The sequence below is a fragment of the Saimiri boliviensis genome, chromosome 8, assembly GCF_048565385.1.
Source record: "Saimiri boliviensis isolate mSaiBol1 chromosome 8, mSaiBol1.pri, whole genome shotgun sequence".
Taxonomy (NCBI): domain Eukaryota; kingdom Metazoa; phylum Chordata; class Mammalia; order Primates; family Cebidae; genus Saimiri; species Saimiri boliviensis.
The window spans coordinates 72,778,057-72,796,124 of record NC_133456.1 but is presented as its reverse complement, the minus strand read 5'-3'; the positions used below and the strand labels follow the sequence as shown (position 1 = coordinate 72,796,124).

At 48.8% G+C, this 18,068-nt stretch overlaps 1 protein-coding gene across 2 annotated transcripts; it reads right to left on the bottom strand.

Moving 5' to 3' along the window:
• Nucleotides 1-5,111: 5,111 nt before the first annotated feature.
• EIF2B5 (eukaryotic translation initiation factor 2B subunit epsilon) lies at nucleotides 5,112-16,129 on the bottom strand. 2 transcript variants are annotated; one of them, XM_003926961.4, is made up of 16 exons: nucleotides 15,849-16,129; nucleotides 14,658-14,782; nucleotides 13,276-13,461; nucleotides 13,006-13,183; nucleotides 12,836-12,916; nucleotides 11,588-11,665; nucleotides 11,015-11,327; nucleotides 9,682-9,827; nucleotides 9,010-9,151; nucleotides 8,785-8,886; nucleotides 8,503-8,610; nucleotides 8,249-8,339; nucleotides 7,829-7,952; nucleotides 7,144-7,269; nucleotides 5,697-5,807; nucleotides 5,112-5,539 (listed from the first exon to the last, which is right to left on the bottom strand). In XM_003926961.4, the coding sequence occupies exons 1-16, from the start codon at nucleotides 16,041-16,043 to the stop codon at nucleotides 5,480-5,482; spliced, it is 2,166 nt and encodes a 721-aa protein (XP_003927010.1). In that variant the 5' UTR covers nucleotides 16,044-16,129; the 3' UTR covers nucleotides 5,112-5,479. The 2 variants fall into 2 exon arrangements, with proteins under 2 accessions (XP_003927010.1, XP_010335930.1); XM_010337628.1 differs by lacking the exons at nucleotides 14,658-14,782; nucleotides 15,849-16,129 and adding an exon at nucleotides 14,542-14,651.
• Between the last annotated feature and the right edge of the window lie 1,939 nt (nucleotides 16,130-18,068).

Below are 18,068 nucleotides of genomic sequence, written 5' to 3'. Positions count from 1 at the left end.
ATAATCCCAACACTTTGGGAGGCTGATGTGGGAGGATCACTTGAGCCCAGGTGTTTGAGACCAGTCTGGGCAACACAGCAAGACCTTGTTTCTACTGGGGCGGGGGGCGGGGGGTGGGAAATGGCTGGATGCATAGCTCACGTCTGTAATCCAAGCACTTTGGGAAGCTAAGGTGGTCGGATCACTTGAGGTCAGGAGTTCGAGACCAGCCTGGCCATCATGGTGAAACCCCGTCTCTACTGAAAATACAGAAATTAGCCAGGTGTGGTGGCTTGTGCCTGCAATCCCAGCTAACTGGGAGGCTGAGGCAGGAGAATTGCTTGAACCCAGGAGAAAGAGGTTGCAGTGAGCCAAGACTGCACCACTGCACTCCAGCCTGGGTGACAGAGTGAGACTCTGTTTCAAAAACGAAAAAAAAAGAACATTTTAATTACTGGTTTTCACTTTTTTTTTTTTTTGAGATTTGAGACTGAGTTTTGCTCTGTCGACCAGGCTGGAGTGCAGTGGTGTGGTCTCCACTCACTGCAATCTCCACCTCCTGGATTCAAGCAATTCTCATGCCTCAGCCTCCTAAATAACTGGGATTACAGGTGCGCACTCCCACACCCAGCTAATTTTGTTTTTTTTTTCTTTTTTTCTTTTTTTTTTTTTTTTAAATAAAAGATGGGGTTTCACCACGATGGCCAGGCTGGTCTTGAACTCCTGACCTCAAGTGATCCACCCACCTCGGCCTCCCAAAGTGCTGGGATCACAGGTGTGAGCCACTGTGCCTGGCTTGTATTTTTAATAGACATGGGGTTTGACCACATTGGCCAGGCTGGTCTCGAACTCCTGGGCTCAAGTCATCTGCCCACCTTGGCCTTCTAAAGTGCTGGGATCATAGGCATAAGCCACATTGCACCCAGCTTTTTTTCTTTTTTTTATTAAGACAGGGTCTTGCTCTGTGATCCCCGCTGGAGTGCAGTGGTGTGATCATAGTTCACTGCAGCCTGGAACTCCTGGGCTCAAGTGATCCTCCTATCTCAGCCTCCTGAGTAGCTGGGACTACAGGCGCACACCACCACTCTTGGCTGATAATTTTAAATATTTTGTAGAGATGGGGTCTTGCTCTGTTGCCCAGCTGGTCTCAAATTCCTGGCATCAAGTGACCTACCTGCCTTGGCCTCCCAAAGGGCTGGGATTGCAGGCATGAGTCACCATGTCCAGCCGATTTTTCCTATTCTCTTTCTGGAACCCAGTAGATGATTTTGTGATTTGGGGCCTTATGGATTGATCCTTTATTTTCTTATCCTTTTCTCCGTTTTTTTTTTTTTTTGAGGCAGAGTTTCGCTCTTGTTACCCAGGCTAGAGTGCAATGGCACGATCTCGGCTCACCGCAACCTCCACCTCCTGGGTTCAGGCAATTCTCCTGCCTCAGCCCTGAGTAGCTGGGATTACAGGCACGCGCCACCATGCCCAGCTAATTTTTTGTATTTTTAGTAGAGACGGGGTTTCACCATGTTGACCAGGATGGTCTCGATCTCTTTTTTTTTTTTTTTTTTTGAGACGGAGTTTCGCTCTCGTTACCCAGGCTGGAGTGCAATGGCGCGATCTCGGCTCACCGCAACCTCCGCCTCCTGGGTTCAGGCAATTCTCCTGCCTCAGCCTCCTAAGTAGCTGGGATTACAGGCACGCGCCACCACGCCCAGCTAGTTTTTTGTATTTTTAGTAGAGACAGGGTTTCACTATGTTGACCAAGATAGTCTCGATCTCTCGACCTCGTGATCCACCCGCCTCGGCCTCCCAAAGTGCTGGGATTACAGGCTTGAGCCACCGAGCCCGGCCTGGTCTCGATCTCTTGACCTCGTGATCCACCCGCCTCGGCCTCCCAAAGTGCTGGGATTACAGGCTTGAGCCAGCGCGCCCGGCCCTGTTTTTTTTTTTTTAATAGAGAAAATATTCATGATTCAAGATTCAGGAAGTATGTAAAAATGGAAATACAGTGAAACATCACCCTCCTATTTAGAATCTAAATTCTCCACTTCTCAAGAGAAGGAATTAATTTTTTTTTTTTTTTTTGGAGACAGTCTCACTCTGTCACCAGGCTTGAGTACAGTGGTGCAATCTCAGGTCACCGCAACCTCCGCCTCCTAGATTCAAGCAATTCTCCTGCCTCAGCCTCCTGAGTAGCTGGGATACAGGGGCACGCCACAATGCCCGGCTAATTTTTTGTGTTTTTAGTAGAGATGGGGTTTCACCATGTTGTCCAGGATGGTCTTGATCTCTTGACCTCATGATTGGCCTACCTCAGCCTTCCAAAGTGCTGGGATTACAGGCGTGAGCCACAGCACCTGGCCTTAGTTTTAATTTTTAAGAACTCTTCTCCAATTCTTCCTTTTTAAAATACTTCATAGACACAATATCTTCTGAGTTTCAAGAACGGTTAATTGTAGCTTTTTCCCCATGAAGTTTTCAAAAAGCTCCCTACTTTGTCATTGTTTCAATTTTCTGTTTGTTTCAGACTGTAATACTGGAAGGTTACTCAGGTGTTTAGTGGTCCTTGGCTGTCTATTCATATTTAACAGAGAGATACCAAAGAGCAGATTCCAAGTTCAGTCTACGTACAAAACTTATTATCAACCAACAGGCTTCACTGTAGGGTGATCACATCGAGGGAAAGCTGACTTCTTTTGTTGTTGAAGAAACCAAAATTGTCAGTATGCGTAGCCATTTTTTTTTTCCTGCAGTTGTTTCTTTTTAGACTGGAGGTTATGTCAGTGTGTGCTGGTGTTGAGTCTCACTGCTCATATATTCTCACCTAATTCTTCATTTTCAGTCTAATACCGCACCTCTATCCCCACTATGCCTGCTGCTGAATGCAGAGGCTCTGATAAAGTTTAAGTTCTTCTGGACATTCTGAAATTTCATGGGCTTTTTCATTCATTATGTTGGGCACAGGTGGGCAGTCAGTCTGGAAAACTGTGACCTTTGGGCTTAGGAAACCTGAAGTCTATCTTTGCTGATTTTTCCCCTACCATTTCTCCAGAGACAGAATCTCCCATTTAATAATGCAGGGGGAGAGTAGGGGTAATCACTCCGGCTGGATCAGATGAGGTTGGGACTTGGTGGTGCTTTTTCTTACACAGATCTTTGTGTAACCTCCTTCCACCCCACCCCTAGTTATCAGCATCAGTCCATACCCTCCTCCGGGGTGCTGAACCTTTTCTAGGTTCAGAAGGGCACATTGGCTTGCTTCTTGTCACTAACTTCCTCAGCAGGTAGAGCCCACCTCATTCTGCTTTGTTATGTCACTGTTCACTCTTATTTTTCATTTTCCAAAATGTTGACATCTCTCATTCATTGTCACCTCCCATTTTCCTTATCATTGGGTCACGTGCCTTTTTTTTTGAGACAGAGTTTCACTCTTGTCGCCCAGGCTGCTGGAGTGCAATGTCACGATCTCAGCTCACTGCAACCTCCACCTCCCGAGTTCAAGCACTTCTCCTGCCTCAGCCTCTTGAATAGCTGGGATTACAGGTGCCTGCTACCATGCTTGGCTAATTTTTTTTTGTCTGTATTTTTAGTAGACATGGGGTTTCACTGTGTTAGCCAGGATGGTCTCAATCTCCTGACCTTGTGATCCGTACACCTCAGCCTCCCAAAGTGCTGGGGTTACAGGTGTGAGCCACTGTGCCTGGCTAGAAATAATCTCTTTCCAAAAATGCTCTGTAGACCACTTCTGATTTCTGCTACACATTCGGTACAGATCAGGGATGCCTTGTAAATTACTTATATCTCACTGCTGTACTAACTCCATGCCATAATGCCAGAATCTTCATACTAGACACTAGATCCTATACCTGACAAGACAGAAGAAGCTGAGATTTACTAGAAAAGTAAATTAAGTCAAACGCTGGCTAGCCTGTCTTTTCCTTTTCCAGTGATACCTTCATACCCCCAAGGAGACGTCAGTCACCCTGTCCTCTGTTTGTATCTTTTTTTTTTTTTTTGAGAGATTTGCTTGTCATCCAGGCTGGAATGCAATGTCACGATCTCAGCTCACTGCAACCTCCACCTCCCGAGTTCAAGCAATTCTCCTGCCTCAGCCTCTCAAGGAGCGGAGATTACAGGCATTCTACCACCACGCCCGACTAATTTTTGTTGTTTTTATTGGAGACAGGGTTTCACCATGTTGGCCAGGCTGGTCTCAAACTCCTGGTCTCAGCTGATCTGCCCGCCTCAGCCTCCCAAAGTGTTGGGATTACAGGCCTGAGCCACAGCACCCGGCCAAAATTATTGACACTATATGAAGACAAGGAACTCAAAAAGAAAAGACAGACAGGCATGCCTCTTTTGGTTGAGGTTAAAGTGATACAGCAGAGTGACAAGCTCTAGCTCAAGGGTCCAGTATCAAACCTGGCTCTATCAGTTACTTGAAGCTCTCTGAGCTTCAGGTATCTTATCTGAAAATGGGGATACAACTTTTAAGTCTCATGTGAGGGTGAAATGAAACTATATGTGAAAATGACTTGCCTATCACATAGCAAACACTCTGATGTGAAGGGAGAGCACCCTCCACAGGGCCTTCTTATGTTCTTGGGACCTCCATTACTGGCTCAGGGTTATGTTTGTCTGTGGGGCCAATTTGCCCTTCACTGAAACACAGTACACTGAAGAGCAGAGTTCTGGATTCTGAAAGTCCTAAGCTTTACCCCTCAAGAGTCATGTGACCCGGGCTGATTTCCTTATTTTTAAGATGAAGAATGGCCCGGCTTCCCTGACAGAACGAGTACCAGATCAACTGGAAAGGCACGTGGGAACGCCTGGCGTGTCTAATGGGCTTTCCATATAGTCGGCAACATAACCCTCTGGCAGAAAACTGTTCAGAATGAGACTCTGTGGAAACAAACGTGGGCACAGCACCCTAGGACCACAAGCTGGTCCAGAGGCTGGAAAAGAACCTCCGCCCTCCGTTGCCCAGGAGCCACGGGAAAGGTTAATGAGCAAGGTACCACAGTACCACCTAGTGGCCGGCACACCTGTCATCCTGCTCCCCCAGGCGTTACAGAAAGGCTACCATGACTGGTCACATACTTTACAGGCTGATTAGTCAGGGATGGAGAGAAACCAAATCCACCGCTCTCTTCTCTTTAATGTTGACATATACAAGTAGCAGAGAGCGCCAGCTGCTCTCTGCTTTTCCCTGAGGGAAAGCCGGAGCACAAAGCTGTTCCTCTGGCCTTCCTCCAACGGCAGGGCCTCCTTAGCTCCTCCTTAGGCAGAAGCTTTGTTCTAGCCCCACTGCCCACATCCCAGCTCCAAGTCAGGACGGGAGGCACATGGTGGCTGGCGGTGGGAAGAATACTGTAGTTCCAGCCCCTGCTCCTTTAAGTCTCAGCCTGGATGGTGGCCACTCATCCCTCCGCAGCTAGTTCCTCACTGTCCCAGCTCAGGAGCCAGGAGGGCACCCAGTCACACCCACTGGAGCAGCAGTGTGACTTCAGTCACCTTCAGATGACTCCTCTTCTGCCTCTTTTAGCCACTGGATGAACCTCTGCAGCTGTAAGGAAGCAGAGGAGCGACCAGCTGCGGGAGGTGCACGTAACTCTCCTGCTCCTCTTGGCAGATAAACAGCTCTAACAACCAGAGCCCCAGAAACCAACCACCCTGGAGTCCGGGGGCCAGGACCGTCTCAGCGAGAGGGCAGCAGGACTCACCTGTTGATTCTTGCGCAACTGCCGGCCCTTGTCAGTTGTATCTCTTTGGCTGAACCAGAGTAGAATTGTTTCCTCGGCCAGGATCTCCAGTTGGTAGAAAGCCATCAGTACCTGCAAAAGGCCAATAAAAGGCGACCTCAGGGGCCTTGGAGAGTCCAGCAGGATACTCTACCCGGCCCTCAGATCCCTCTATGCACCAAGTAGCATCCTCCAAAACAGACAGGAGTGAGCTGCTTGCTCTGCTCCTGGGGCAGGTCTAACTTCTGGAACTATTGCTGGGGAGAGCTTTGCACATTTCCAGGCCACCCCCAGGATGGCTACCTTGCTAGCCTGGCTCCAAGCAGTACTATTCTAGCTATAAGCATGACATTGGGAGTGGATGGGCCATATTTGATTCACATTAGATTCTTCTTTCTTTTTTTTTTTGATGAAGTCTCACTGTGTTGACCAAGCTGGAGTGCAGTGGTGCGATCTCGGCTCACTGCAACCCCCACTTCTTGGGTTCAAGCAATTTTCCTTCCTCAGCTTTCCGGGTAGGTGGGACTACAGGCACACACCACCATGCCCGGCTAATTTTTGTATTTTTATTTTTTTTATTATTTTATTTATTTATTTATTTATTTATTTATTTATTTATTTATTGAGGAGGAGTTTCGCTCTTGTTACCCAGGCTGGAGTGCAATGGCGCGATCTCGGTTCACCGCAACCTCCACCTCCTGTGTTCAGGCAATTCTCTTGCCTCAGCCTCCTGAGTAGCTGGGATTACAGGCACATGCCACCATGCCCAGCTAATTTTTGTATTTTTAGTAGAGACGGGGTTTCACCATGTTGACCAGGATGGTCTCGATCTCTCGACCTCGTGATCCACCCGCCTCGGCCTCCCAAAGTGCTGGGATTACAGGCTTGAGCCACCGCGCCCGGCCTTATTTTTTTTTTTTTATTTTTTTGAGACAGAGTTTCGCTCTTGTTACCCAGGCTGGAGTGCAATGGCACGATCTCGGCTCACCGCAACCTCCACCTCCTGGGTTCAGGCAATTCTCCTGTCTCAGCCTCCTGAGTAGCTGGGATTGCAGGCATGCACCACCATGCCCAGCTAACTTTTTGAATTTTTAGTAGAGACGAGGTTTCACCTTGTGGACCAGGATGGTCTCGATCTCTTGACCTCGTGATCCACCCGCCTTGGCCTCCCAAAGTGCTGGGATTACAGGCTTGAGCCACCGCGCCCGGCCTTTTTGTATTTTTAGTACAGATGTATGTTGGCCAGGCTGGTCTTGAACTCCTGACCTTGTGATCCACCTACCCTGGCCTCTCAAAGTGCTGGGATTATAGGTGTGAGCCTCCACGCCTGCCGGGCCACATTAGCTTCTAGTTTATGTCTCCCAGCAGGGGGTCACCAACACTCATTTGAAAGCAAGTACAGAAGAATGAGGCTTGAGGTTGTATTTACCTTGGCCATGGAAGAACCAAGAGCTTCATATTCTAGGAAGAAGTCCTCAATGGCTGCTAACGCTTCCAAATGGTCAGCTACACGCTTTACGTAGTTCCTAAAAACAGGGCTCCAGGCCTTGAGCAGCTATGGAAGACAGAAGGGAGCTGCAATGTATTCCTGAGCATTCACCTACACCTGGACATCCAAGCAAACCCATATTGATGACATGGGTGGACAAGAGGGAGATGATACAGGGTCTGTGGAATCATGTCAGAGGGACTTGGGAATTGTTGACAGGGCTTGGGAAAAAGAGATTCCTTAGGGAAGGTAAAGGGGATCAGATGCTGTAGGCTGCCTCCAAATACCTATTCCCACCCCAAAGGCTGATCTTGTATTGGGTCAAATCGCTGCCACACAGTCAATGTCCAGGTTCCTTCTGAGTACACCTTTGGGGGCCTAGTATGGTATGAATCCTGGAGTCTCAAAGGCCAGTCAGTATTGAACTCAACCTGACCCCTCTGAACTAGCCAAGGCTGCTCTAGAGCCCAACCAGCTTCCAGAGGCAAGGAGAAAGGAACCAGATGTAACATATACCCAATATGGCAAGACAGTCTACTCCTGCGTTTCCTTTAAAGTCAAGTACAGCAAGGATGTGTATCTGCCTCTACCCAGTCCCTTGTACTCAGCTCCAATCTTTGCTCACAGGAAGCAGCAGGGCACAGTAGCGGCTTGGGTCAAGCGGGAAATCCATCTGCTGCAGGGGGAACTCCAGGACCACGTGGCTCAGTACCTGCATTACCTCCTTCAGACTTATGTTATAGGCATACCTGTGGGGAGACTGGGGTGACACCAGGGCCTTCACTGGCCCTTCGGCATGCTTAGAACTATGACTCTGACAGACACTGGAGAAGTTGGATAAAACAACATGGAAGGGGAGGGTTTAGGAAGAAGAGAGTCTACGCTGAGGCTAGAACTTAATAATGCTCTCCTTGCTCCAAATACTACTGGTCTCACCATTTGGGATATCGAGGGAATAGGTTCCTATTCGGAGAAGAACCGCTTATGAGAAAGCCTCTACCTTCCCGGGATTGCCCCGAGGAGAACAGGAACGGACTGCTCTTACTTGAGAGAGTTGATTTCCAGGACTAGATTGTCACAAGAAATGTTCTCCTCTTTGCCCCGCTGCAGCGTTCCTAAAACTTCATTCTGGAACACTGAAATCAAAGCAAGCGTAAGTTCACGGGCCAGCATCGTCCCGGGATGCTCTAAGTCATCTAGTCTTGACTACACCAAACCCCTTCCGAGGAACGTAAGCCTCTGGCGAGTTGATCCAGGTGGAGAGTAAACTCATCCAACTTTTCTCCCCCGGCCACTCACCTTTGATGTCATCCATCTGAGGGGAGCCTCCCCGGCTGTCCGGCTCCTCAGCATCCACACTTCGTTCACTTTCAGTTTCACTCTCCTCTTCCATGTTGATATTGAGTTCTGAGAAGCCATAACAGGTAAGGAGTAAAAAAACCAGCCATCGACAGAGAGCAATATACCTGCCCTGTCTGCATGAATAAAGGAGCGAATAAGTAATGTGACTCTGAAGTATTAATCATCCTTCAAAACACTCAAGATTCAGCAGGAGGAGGGCAGGCACAAGGCCTAGCTCACCCCACAGGCTGTGCCGCAGTTTCTCCTCTTCCTCCGTGTTCATGCCTGCAGCTTTCCAGAGGTGGCCCTGGCCAGCAACTCCTACTTCTGCTGGATTGTAACCTGGAAAAGACAACGATCTCTAGAGAGGGCCCTGAAGCAGCATCAATCCCGCCAGGAGGAAACACTGGTTCTTTTATGAGGCAGAGACGCACACAGATGCCCCACATCTGCCGCGTCTCACACCTTTCATCTTCACTTTCTCCTTTTCTTGGTCAGCCCCAGAATCATCACTGAACTGGCCCTCATCTTCATCTTCCTCTGTATCTGGAGGGTGCAAAGAGATCACCGAGCCCTCAGGCAGCGTGATGTTGGGGCCCACTACCACCTAGGGGGAAAATACAGAACCATTAGGGTGTGGAGGAAGAGTGCATCCTGACCACGAGAGCAACTTTTTCTCTCTTTTTTTTTTTTTTTTTTTTGAGACAGAGTGTCGCTCTTGTTACCCAGGCTGGAGTGCAATGGCACGATCTCGGCTCACCGCAACCTCCGCCTCCTGGGTTCAAGCAATTCTCCTGCCTCAGCCTCCTGAGTAGCTGGGACTACAGGCACGCGCCACCATGCCCAGCTAATTTTTTTTTGTATTATTAGTAGAGACGGGGTTTCACCACGTTGACCAGGATGGTCTCGATCTCTCGACCTCGTGATCCACCCGCCTCGGCCTCCCAAAGTGCTGGGATTACAGGCTTTAGCCACCGTGCCCGGCCTCTTTTTTTTAAACTAAGGCTAGAAAGTAAATGAAACCACTGGATTTGGACTCTCAATCAGTCAGGATTATGGGTGGAAACAATGCTCCTTCTGGCTCAGTGTGACTGCCACTCAATTTGGGGCCTGTGCACAGTGCAGATCAGGTCTTACCTGGGAAGTAAGGACACAGCGTGGCTTCAGGGTCACTTGTTCCTTGACCTCAGCATTGTCACAAAGCAGAGACTGATGGATTTGTGCTCCAGCAGCCACTCGAACACCCTGCCACAGGTAAGTCTGGTCCAGCACCACGTTATCACCTGGCTCGGGATGGGAAGGCCTCTGGGTCACTAAGCGCTCCAACTGCACACCAGAGCCCTTCATAGAGGACAGGGGTGACAGACACCAGCACAGCTCCTGCCTAGCTCTCATTCCCCATCCCACAAGTCACCAGAAACACCCACTCACCCTCTAAACCCAGGCCTGAGAAGACAACACACTTCACCAAGTTTATAATTACAGACTATATACAGGGCTTAAGAACCTGAGAACCTTCGGGGTTTCTGGGGATCCTCTGAACTCAAAACCTTATAAATCATATCCATGTCTACAAGCAGAACCAAATAATTCCACCTCTTTTGGTACATTTTAGAATCCAAGTCTTTTGTTTTTTTTGAGACGTGGTCTCACTCTGTTACGCAGGCTGGAGTGCAGTGGTATGATCAAGACTGACTGCAGCCTCAACCTCCCCAGGCTCAGGTAATCCTCCGGCCTCAGCCTCCCAAGTAGCTGAGACTACAGGCATGTGCCATCACGCCTGGCATATTTCTGTATTATTTGTAGAGAAGGGGTGTCACCATGTTGCCCAGGCTGGTCTTGAACTCCTGGGCTCAAGTGATCCTCCCACCCTGGCTTCCTAATGTGTTGGGATTACAAGCGTGAGCAACGACGCTCAGCTCCTAGAATCTGAGCCTTAATGTTGTTCCTGCAAAGGGCAGTACTATTAGAAGCATCACATTCCTACAACCAAAATGAGTTACCATGAGGCCAACCAGGCAGTTACAGTAGGCTAAAAAGAACACTGGATTTACAATCAGAATCCCCAGATTCAGGTTCCATTATTACCAATGGCCTTGGGCAAGAAAACCTTGTCCTGCCTGTTTGTTCATTTGTAAATTATGATTAAATGAAACAAGGTATAAAAAAGCCCTTTGTAAACTGTAATACACGAAATAGATGTTGTTAGTGCATGTTAATTACCCACTTGCTCCTGAAGGTGACTACAGGGTGCCCTGGAATGTGAAGAGCCATCCAGTGAGGCTCACAGGCCATGAATTAAGGTATTGCTATTTCCAAATCCCTGCTTCCTCCTTTCCTGAGCTAGCCACTCCAGTTCCTTATTTCCAGGGACTGTCCCTGGTGTAGCCATCCTTGTGTTTCTGGACACAGGGCCTCCCCCAAGTTCCTGCTCCTAGGATAGTTGGCTTGATTCCCCACCTGTGCTCACCAATGTGGCAGCCGGGGCCAATGACACTGTTGGTGATAAAGCAATTGCTGCCAACGACAGTGCCCGACCCCAGGAGCACATTTTCCTCCAGGATGCTGCCATGGCCCAGGCTGACCTCAGGCCCTCGGTAGATGTTGTGCCGGGAATGAGTGCAGCTCTGGGTGCTGCTGTCAGTGAAGTTTGCCTCCGGGGTGAGAGGGTAGACCCATCGGCGGATGACGTCAGCACAGACAGCCGAGTACATGTGTAGGTTGGAGACACGGGCACCGTATTCCTTAGTTGTTACGTGCATGTGGATCTGGTTCCCTAGGATCTGAATGAGAAGGAAGGGGAGGTCACCTAAGCATGAAAGACAAGAACGCCCCCAAGTACAACTTTTGTAAACCTTATAAGTTCCCCTCTGCCTCTCCCTGCCACAAAGACTTTTCTTCGTGTACTGTTCCTCCCGCCCCTAGCTCTTTTCCGCCATCCTATGCCTCAATAAAACACAAAAAGGGATCAAAAGTTACCAGCATGAGATATAATTATAGCCTTCTCCTCTCTCCTAAAGAGGCACTGGAAGACTTTTCTCACCTCCTCATTTACTAAGAGACCTCTCACAAAGTCATCTCGAGTTTGGTAGTCGAAGTTGTCTGTAAAGAGTTGTGCCACCTGTGGAAGGAGGTGGAGTGGGCTAAGATTAAGGACTATTCTTTAGGAACACAGATAAGCTCCCCAGAGACCTAGCAAACCCTGCGACAGCTGGACACAGGCCAGAATTCCAAAGAGACTTCCACTGCGATACTGGATACAAAAACTTTGCTTTACAACAGATTCTTTTAAAAAAAAAAAAAAGTCCAGGCACAGTGGCTCATGCCTGTAATCCCAGCACTTTGGGAGGCCAAGGTGGGTGAATCACAAGGTCAGGTGTTCAAGACCAACCTGGCCAATATGGTGAAGCTCATTTCTACTAAAAAATACAAAAACTAGCCAGGCGCAGTGGTGCATGCCTGTAATCTCAGCTACTTGGGAGGTTGAGGCAGGAGAATCGCTGGAACCCGGGAGGTGGAGGTTGCAGTGAGCCGAGATCGCGCCACTGCACTCTAGCCTAGGCAACAGAGTGAGACTCCGTCTCAAAAACAAAAACCAAAAAAGCCATGGTGGCTCATCCCAGCATTTTGGAAGGTGGTCAGATAGCTTGAGCTCAGGAGTTCGTGAACAGCCTGGATACTATGGTAACCCCGTCTCTACTAAAAAATAGAAAAATTGGTGGTAGTGCATGCCTGTGGTTATAGTTACTTGGGAGGCTGAGGCAGGAGGATCACTTGAATATGGAAGGCTGAGGCTGCAGTGAGCCATCATCGCACCACTGTGCCCCAGCCTGGGCCACAGAGTGAGACCCTGTCTCAAAAAATATATATAAATAAAAATGAAAATGGGGCCGGGTGTGGTTGCTCATGCCTGTAATCCCAGTACTTTGGGAGGCCGAGATGGGTAGATCACCTGAGACCAGGAGCTCAAGACGAGCCTGGCCAAAATGGTGAAATCCCATCTCTACTAAAAATACAAAAATTAGCCAGGCATGGTGGTGTGTGCCTATAATCCCAGCTACTCAGGAGGTTGAGGCAGGGGAATCAGTTGAACCTAGGAGGCAGAGGTTGAGTGAGCTCAAATCACACTACTGCACTCCAGCCTGGGCAACAGAGTGAGACACTATCTCAAAAAATAAAAATAATGAAAATAAAGAGGGAGAAGAAATATCCCTTTGCCTTCTGAAGGAGGCAATAGAGACCCGTAGGGTTCCACTCTCTGGGTGTGCAGCCCCAGCCCTGAAGAGCTCACCTGAGGAGAACAGATGCTGATTTGACAGTCCAGTAAATCATAGCGAACCTCCACCCCATCTCGACTGCCCTGAAACAGGCTCTGTGGGGAGAGGTTATAGGACTTTAATTTGTTTCTCCCACTGAAGCCTGCGACTTCCCCACCTCAAAGGACCCCAGATATCCACACACCAGAGGAAATGAAAAACGCCGGAGACCCTGGGTCTTCTGAAAATGGAGAACCCTGTTGGTGGCACTGTCCACAGCCACTACCACATTGTCTTCAGGGCTGCGAGTCGGGTGGCTGGGGGATGACTCCTTGAAGATCATCGTCATCACAGAAACATTCTTTTCTAGCTTCCGTCTCAACCTATAAAGAACAGGAGGGAGAGAACTGCAAAAATGCAGCCTCAGGGCTCTGCTGGTCTTTAATCCTTGCTCCTGGCACTCTCTCATCCTGACCTGTGTTCCTCAAGGGCTCTGGTGATATTGATGTTGGAGACAACATCCCCATACACCAGAATGAAGTCAGAGTGCACCAAGGCCTTGGCATCAACATCACGGAGGACATCTCCCAGTGATCGATACAGTGCTGATGTAATTATTCGGACCACATTGAGAGATGTAGGGCGGCACCACTTGGACTTCCTAAAGGGAGAAGGGAGAGAGGCATGAGTATATCAAGCATAAAGATGATATAAGCCTTCCCCATTTTTCTCCCGCATTCAGCATTCACAGTCCTTCTGGACGGCTTCTTTGGGTTCTTGCCAGCGTCTTCAACTTCAAAGAGAATTATGAACTATAATTAATGCTTTCAGCATCTGGTGTCACCAGTCTTTTTTTTTTTTTTTTTTTTTTGAGACAGTCTTGCTCTGTCGCCAGGCGCCAGGCTGGAGTGCAGTGGTGCGATCTTGGCTCACTGCAACCTCTGCCTCCCGGGTTCAAGCAATTCTCCTGCCTCAGCCTCCCAAGTAGCTGGGACTACAGGCTCATGCTACCACACCCAGCTAATTTTTGTATTTTTAGTAGAGACAGGATTTCACCATGTTGGCCAGGATGGTCTCCATCTCTTGACCTCGTGATCTGCCCACCTCGGCCTCCCAAAGTGTTGGGATTACAGGCATGAGCCACTGCGCCCGGCCACCAGTCTTGTTTTATGGGTTAGAAAACACGGTTATTTCTTCTCCATACCTTGACCCCTGTCCCCAAACATCGATTTGAACTCAAAATCCTGCTGAAACCTAGAATATACAAAGTACCCTAGGAACACACTTCATGTCGGCTTTCCCTTTCTGCAATCCATATAACATTTAGGAACTGTCTGATGGAGACCATGCTAATGTCCTAGTCTATATTTCCTAGATTTCCATAAGTGATGAGACTCCCTATTTTTCAAGATTTCAACAAACATGTAAGTGCTCACTACATGCCCGGCACTGAACTAGGCAGTGGGAATACAAAGATGACAAGGAGCTCATTTATATCCTTGCAGGTGAGAACAAACAAGATTTAGAAACTCAGTGGAAAAACAAAGATGTTATTGTTGTAACTTCCAAACTGAAGCAATTACATAAAAGCAAAGTCCACTGGGACCAAACTTTGCAAGTGACATTCAGAAAAAAAACAAGTTTATTCTTTAAACTTCGTCACAGAAAACCTAAGACAGACAAATACAAGGTTTCAGCTGCTCACCTCCTGTTAAGCGTAGAAAATACCCTTAGAACTTACAATGACATCTGAGTAGACAGTTTCCTCTCTCGCATTTCCCCTTACTTAGTTACATTCCTCCTGAAAAAACTAGAAAAAGATGGCGAAATATACGACGAAAAGTTGCAGGGCCTTACAGTAAATGTTCTTTGATTTGAGCAGCTTTCCAGCAACAAAAGACAAATGTTTCCTGTACACCTGTGGCAGTCAGGAATTCCAAAGTATAGTCAATTAATGCCACATTGGCCAGGGGCAAGAGGACCTGAAGGACAGAAGATTGAAAAAAAAAATGAGTTCTCAAATCCCTCTCTGGGTACCCCACCGCAACAATTTTCACTCTTATGTTAATATTTCCAAACAGGGTAGTTTTGCTGTATCTTTCCAATTCAAAGGTAAACAGGTTCCTGCCGCAGATGTTCATGCCATGCTCTAAGCCTGAGTCTGAGATGTTGCAATTTGGGGATGGCAAGCACAGAATCTATGCGCCTTCTATCTGACACAGAGCTCTGACAGAATGGCAGTTCACCGCTGGCAAAGGGCAATACTGGAAATCAATCATATTTCCATAAATTTAAGCACTGCTAACGCCTTCTTCCCCATAAGATTTCCTGCCTTGATCCTTTTCTAAGAGTCATAGTTAGCCATTTCCCATCGCTTTTCAAAAATGAACAGCCATTAGACTTTTTCGAGGGAATCAGGGAGGATTTGGATTTTCCTTAAATCCAATGCAGTTCCCTCTCTTTGAAATGGGGACTGCTGAACCACCCAGCTGAGAGCAGTTACCATTGTCTAGACAACTCCGGGGCGATGGCAAGATGGCAATCAACCACTAAACCCATTTTGTCCTTTCGACAGATGGCACTATCATTAGAACCTGGAAGGAAAAAACAAAAGTACACTGCCCGAGAGCTAGCCCTCTCTTTTTAAGGCATTATTACAGCCCTTTCAGAGGCAAAAGGTCGTTTCTTTTCACCTAAGCATCCGTCATCTGCAAGGTTAAAAGCAGCGCTGCCTCTTCTAGGGGCACTGAATCCCCGCGTGAAGGCTTCTCTCAAGTGCTGTTTCTACATTAGCTCCCTTCCTTCCTCTCAAACCCGAGGTGGACGGCATTACGAGTGCCCAAAATCTGCCAGCCACTCACTTGGTCAGCAGTCATCAGGGTTTAGACAGACCCTCTACCTCTTTCCTAACCACACAAACTCGGTTTTGGGATAACAGCACGGACACAAGTCCTTCAGGGGCATGCTGTACTAGTTAGCCGAAAGGAGAACTTGCTCCAGCCCCGCCAACTTCCCTGCCCGCTGGCTGCTTGCGTGCGCGGCGCTCACCCGAGGCAGGTCCTTGGAGATGGGGAAGAAGCGGCGATCGAAGCTATCGGCCACCAGAACTGCTTGCAGGGGCGGCGACGGTTCCTCCTCCGCCCCTCTGGCTCCCCCGCCACCGCCGCCTCCCGATCCCGCGCCGCTGCGCTTGTTGGCCCGACTAACCGACACACCAGGCGGCGCCACCACAGGGGCCGCCATCTTCTTCTCCCACGGCCACCACTTCCGCAAGGAAGCTGACACCGCACGCAGTAGGGGACAAAAAGATGCAGCACTTGAAAGGCGAAGGACTAATTAACGCAGGGAAGGAGGAGACAAGGCGGGAGCAGTGCGCATGCGTCTTTCTCGGGAGCCCACTAGGGTCTGAGGTTGATCCCGGAGGCGCGAGGAGTGGGGACGAGTCACGGTTGTCCCGGCCAGTGGAGGCGCAGGGTAGGGGTGGGGTCCCAGAGACGTCATACTCGGTCTGCAAGTATCGTAGGCCTTCATTTGTATGAGAACAAGCCGAGATTCTTGAGGCGTGATGGGATTTATTGTCGCCGCGAAGGGGCCAGCGCCATCCGGAAGCTGTAAACGTCCAGCAGTTTCCCCGCCCCACGCATGTGAAATATGTAGCCCTCCGCATTCATTCTGGAAAATTCTGGGGACCCAGCGCCTTGGGAGACGGAACCGAGCCAGATGGCCCCCCGCTGCGAGAAACCCACAACCTGCATAAATAGAGAAGGTGGCATATAGTAAGGGGACTCATAATTCCATTGAGAGCTGATTGTGGGCCAGGCACGATGGAAGCATCATCTCATTTAATTCGGCACATATCTCTGCAAAACATCTTATTCACTCGTTCCGCAAACATTTCTTGAACTCTCAGAGGGATGAAGGACGTTGACCCAGCTAGTAAATGGAAGAACTGGTATTGGAACCCTGTCTAATTTCAGAGTTCCACAGTCTTGCTGCCAAGTTAGGTGGGGATAACAGTGGTTATTTTATGTCTTCATCTATTCATTCATCCAGCCTGTCAGCCTCCTCTGTCTTAAGCAGAGTGCCAGCACCTTATTCTCTTTGGGGAAAGAAGCGGTGGCTGCAGGGAATAAACCAACTCTGCAGAGGGCCGGGTCCGTGGGAAAGCGGCGGAACGAGGCAGGCAGCCTGGGCGTCATCTGGGAGGAGCGGAGCTTTTCTGTAAGCCATCGCGCCCTGTTTGCACGGGCCTGCCCAGGTTCCACACCACAGGCTTCCGCAGTTCCTCCCATCCCGCCCCGCGCTGCACGTCGGGATTTGGAGTTCGCGAGGCTGAGAGTTGTTTCCACGTGGCGATTCCGACTTAACCCGTCGTGCTCCGGCGCCCGACTCGTCGGACCGACGAATCTGTCATTTCTTCCCTCGTTAAGGAACGGAACGAAAACCATTTGATTTTGGAAAATTTAGCCTAGAAAAGGAAAGGCAGAAGGTAACTAAGTAAAAGTTTTCAATTAAATGAATGAACGTTGTAGAAAAGAATGTTCAGCTGCCCTGCAAATCCAGAGGTAGAAATAGAGGGGGTAAAAAGGAATTAAATAGGGGACACACACACACACACACACACTCTCTCTCTCTCTCTCTCTCTCTCTCTCTCTCTAACGCTCTCCCCCCCACCCACCCCCCCACCCCCCACACACACACCGGTGGTAGGGTATGGAAAGTAGGTTCGATTGCAGAATTTATTTTAAATGATTCCCGCATCCTCGGGAAGTGAATCCGCTGCCGAAAGGCATTTGTGCTTATGGTAAATCTAGGTCTTAAAATTCTGTAGACTGGTAGCTATATGGATATGATTTTAATAGATGAGTCTCAGGAAGACTGTCTTAAACTGCTATTTTTGTTGTTGTTTAAAAACTTACTTGAGGCCGGGCTCGGTGCCTCATGCCTGTAATCCCAGCACTTTGGGAGGCCGAGGCCGGTGGATCACAAGGTCAGGAGATTGAGACCATCCTGGCTAACGTGGTGTAACACAGCCTATACTAAAAATACAAAAAAAATTAGCCAGGCGTGGTGGCCGGTGCCTGTAATCCCAGCTGCTCCAAAGGCTGAGGCAGGGGAATCGCTTGAATCAGGGAAGCAGAGGGTGCAGTGAGCCAAGATCGTGCCACTGCACTCCAGCCTGGGCAATAGAGCCAGACTCCATGTAAAAAACGAAACAAAACCAAAAAACTTACTTGAAATATACTAGAAATCACATATACATAATTT

Bases quoted from the DNA above. Each gene is read 5' to 3' on its own strand.
- EIF2B5 (XM_003926961.4), bottom strand. From the start codon at position 16,043: ATGGCGGCCCCTGTGGTGGCGCCGCCTGGTGTGTCGGTTAGTCGGGCC. The intron at 14,783-15,848 runs GTGAGCGCCGCG...TCTGTCCTTCAG, and splicing joins TCTCCAAGGACCTGCCTCGG to GTCCTCTTGCCCCTGGCCAA. The intron at 8,887-9,009 runs GTGTGAGACGCG...TGTCTTTTCCAG, and splicing joins GGAGAAAGTGAAGATGAAAG to GTTACAATCCAGCAGAAGTA.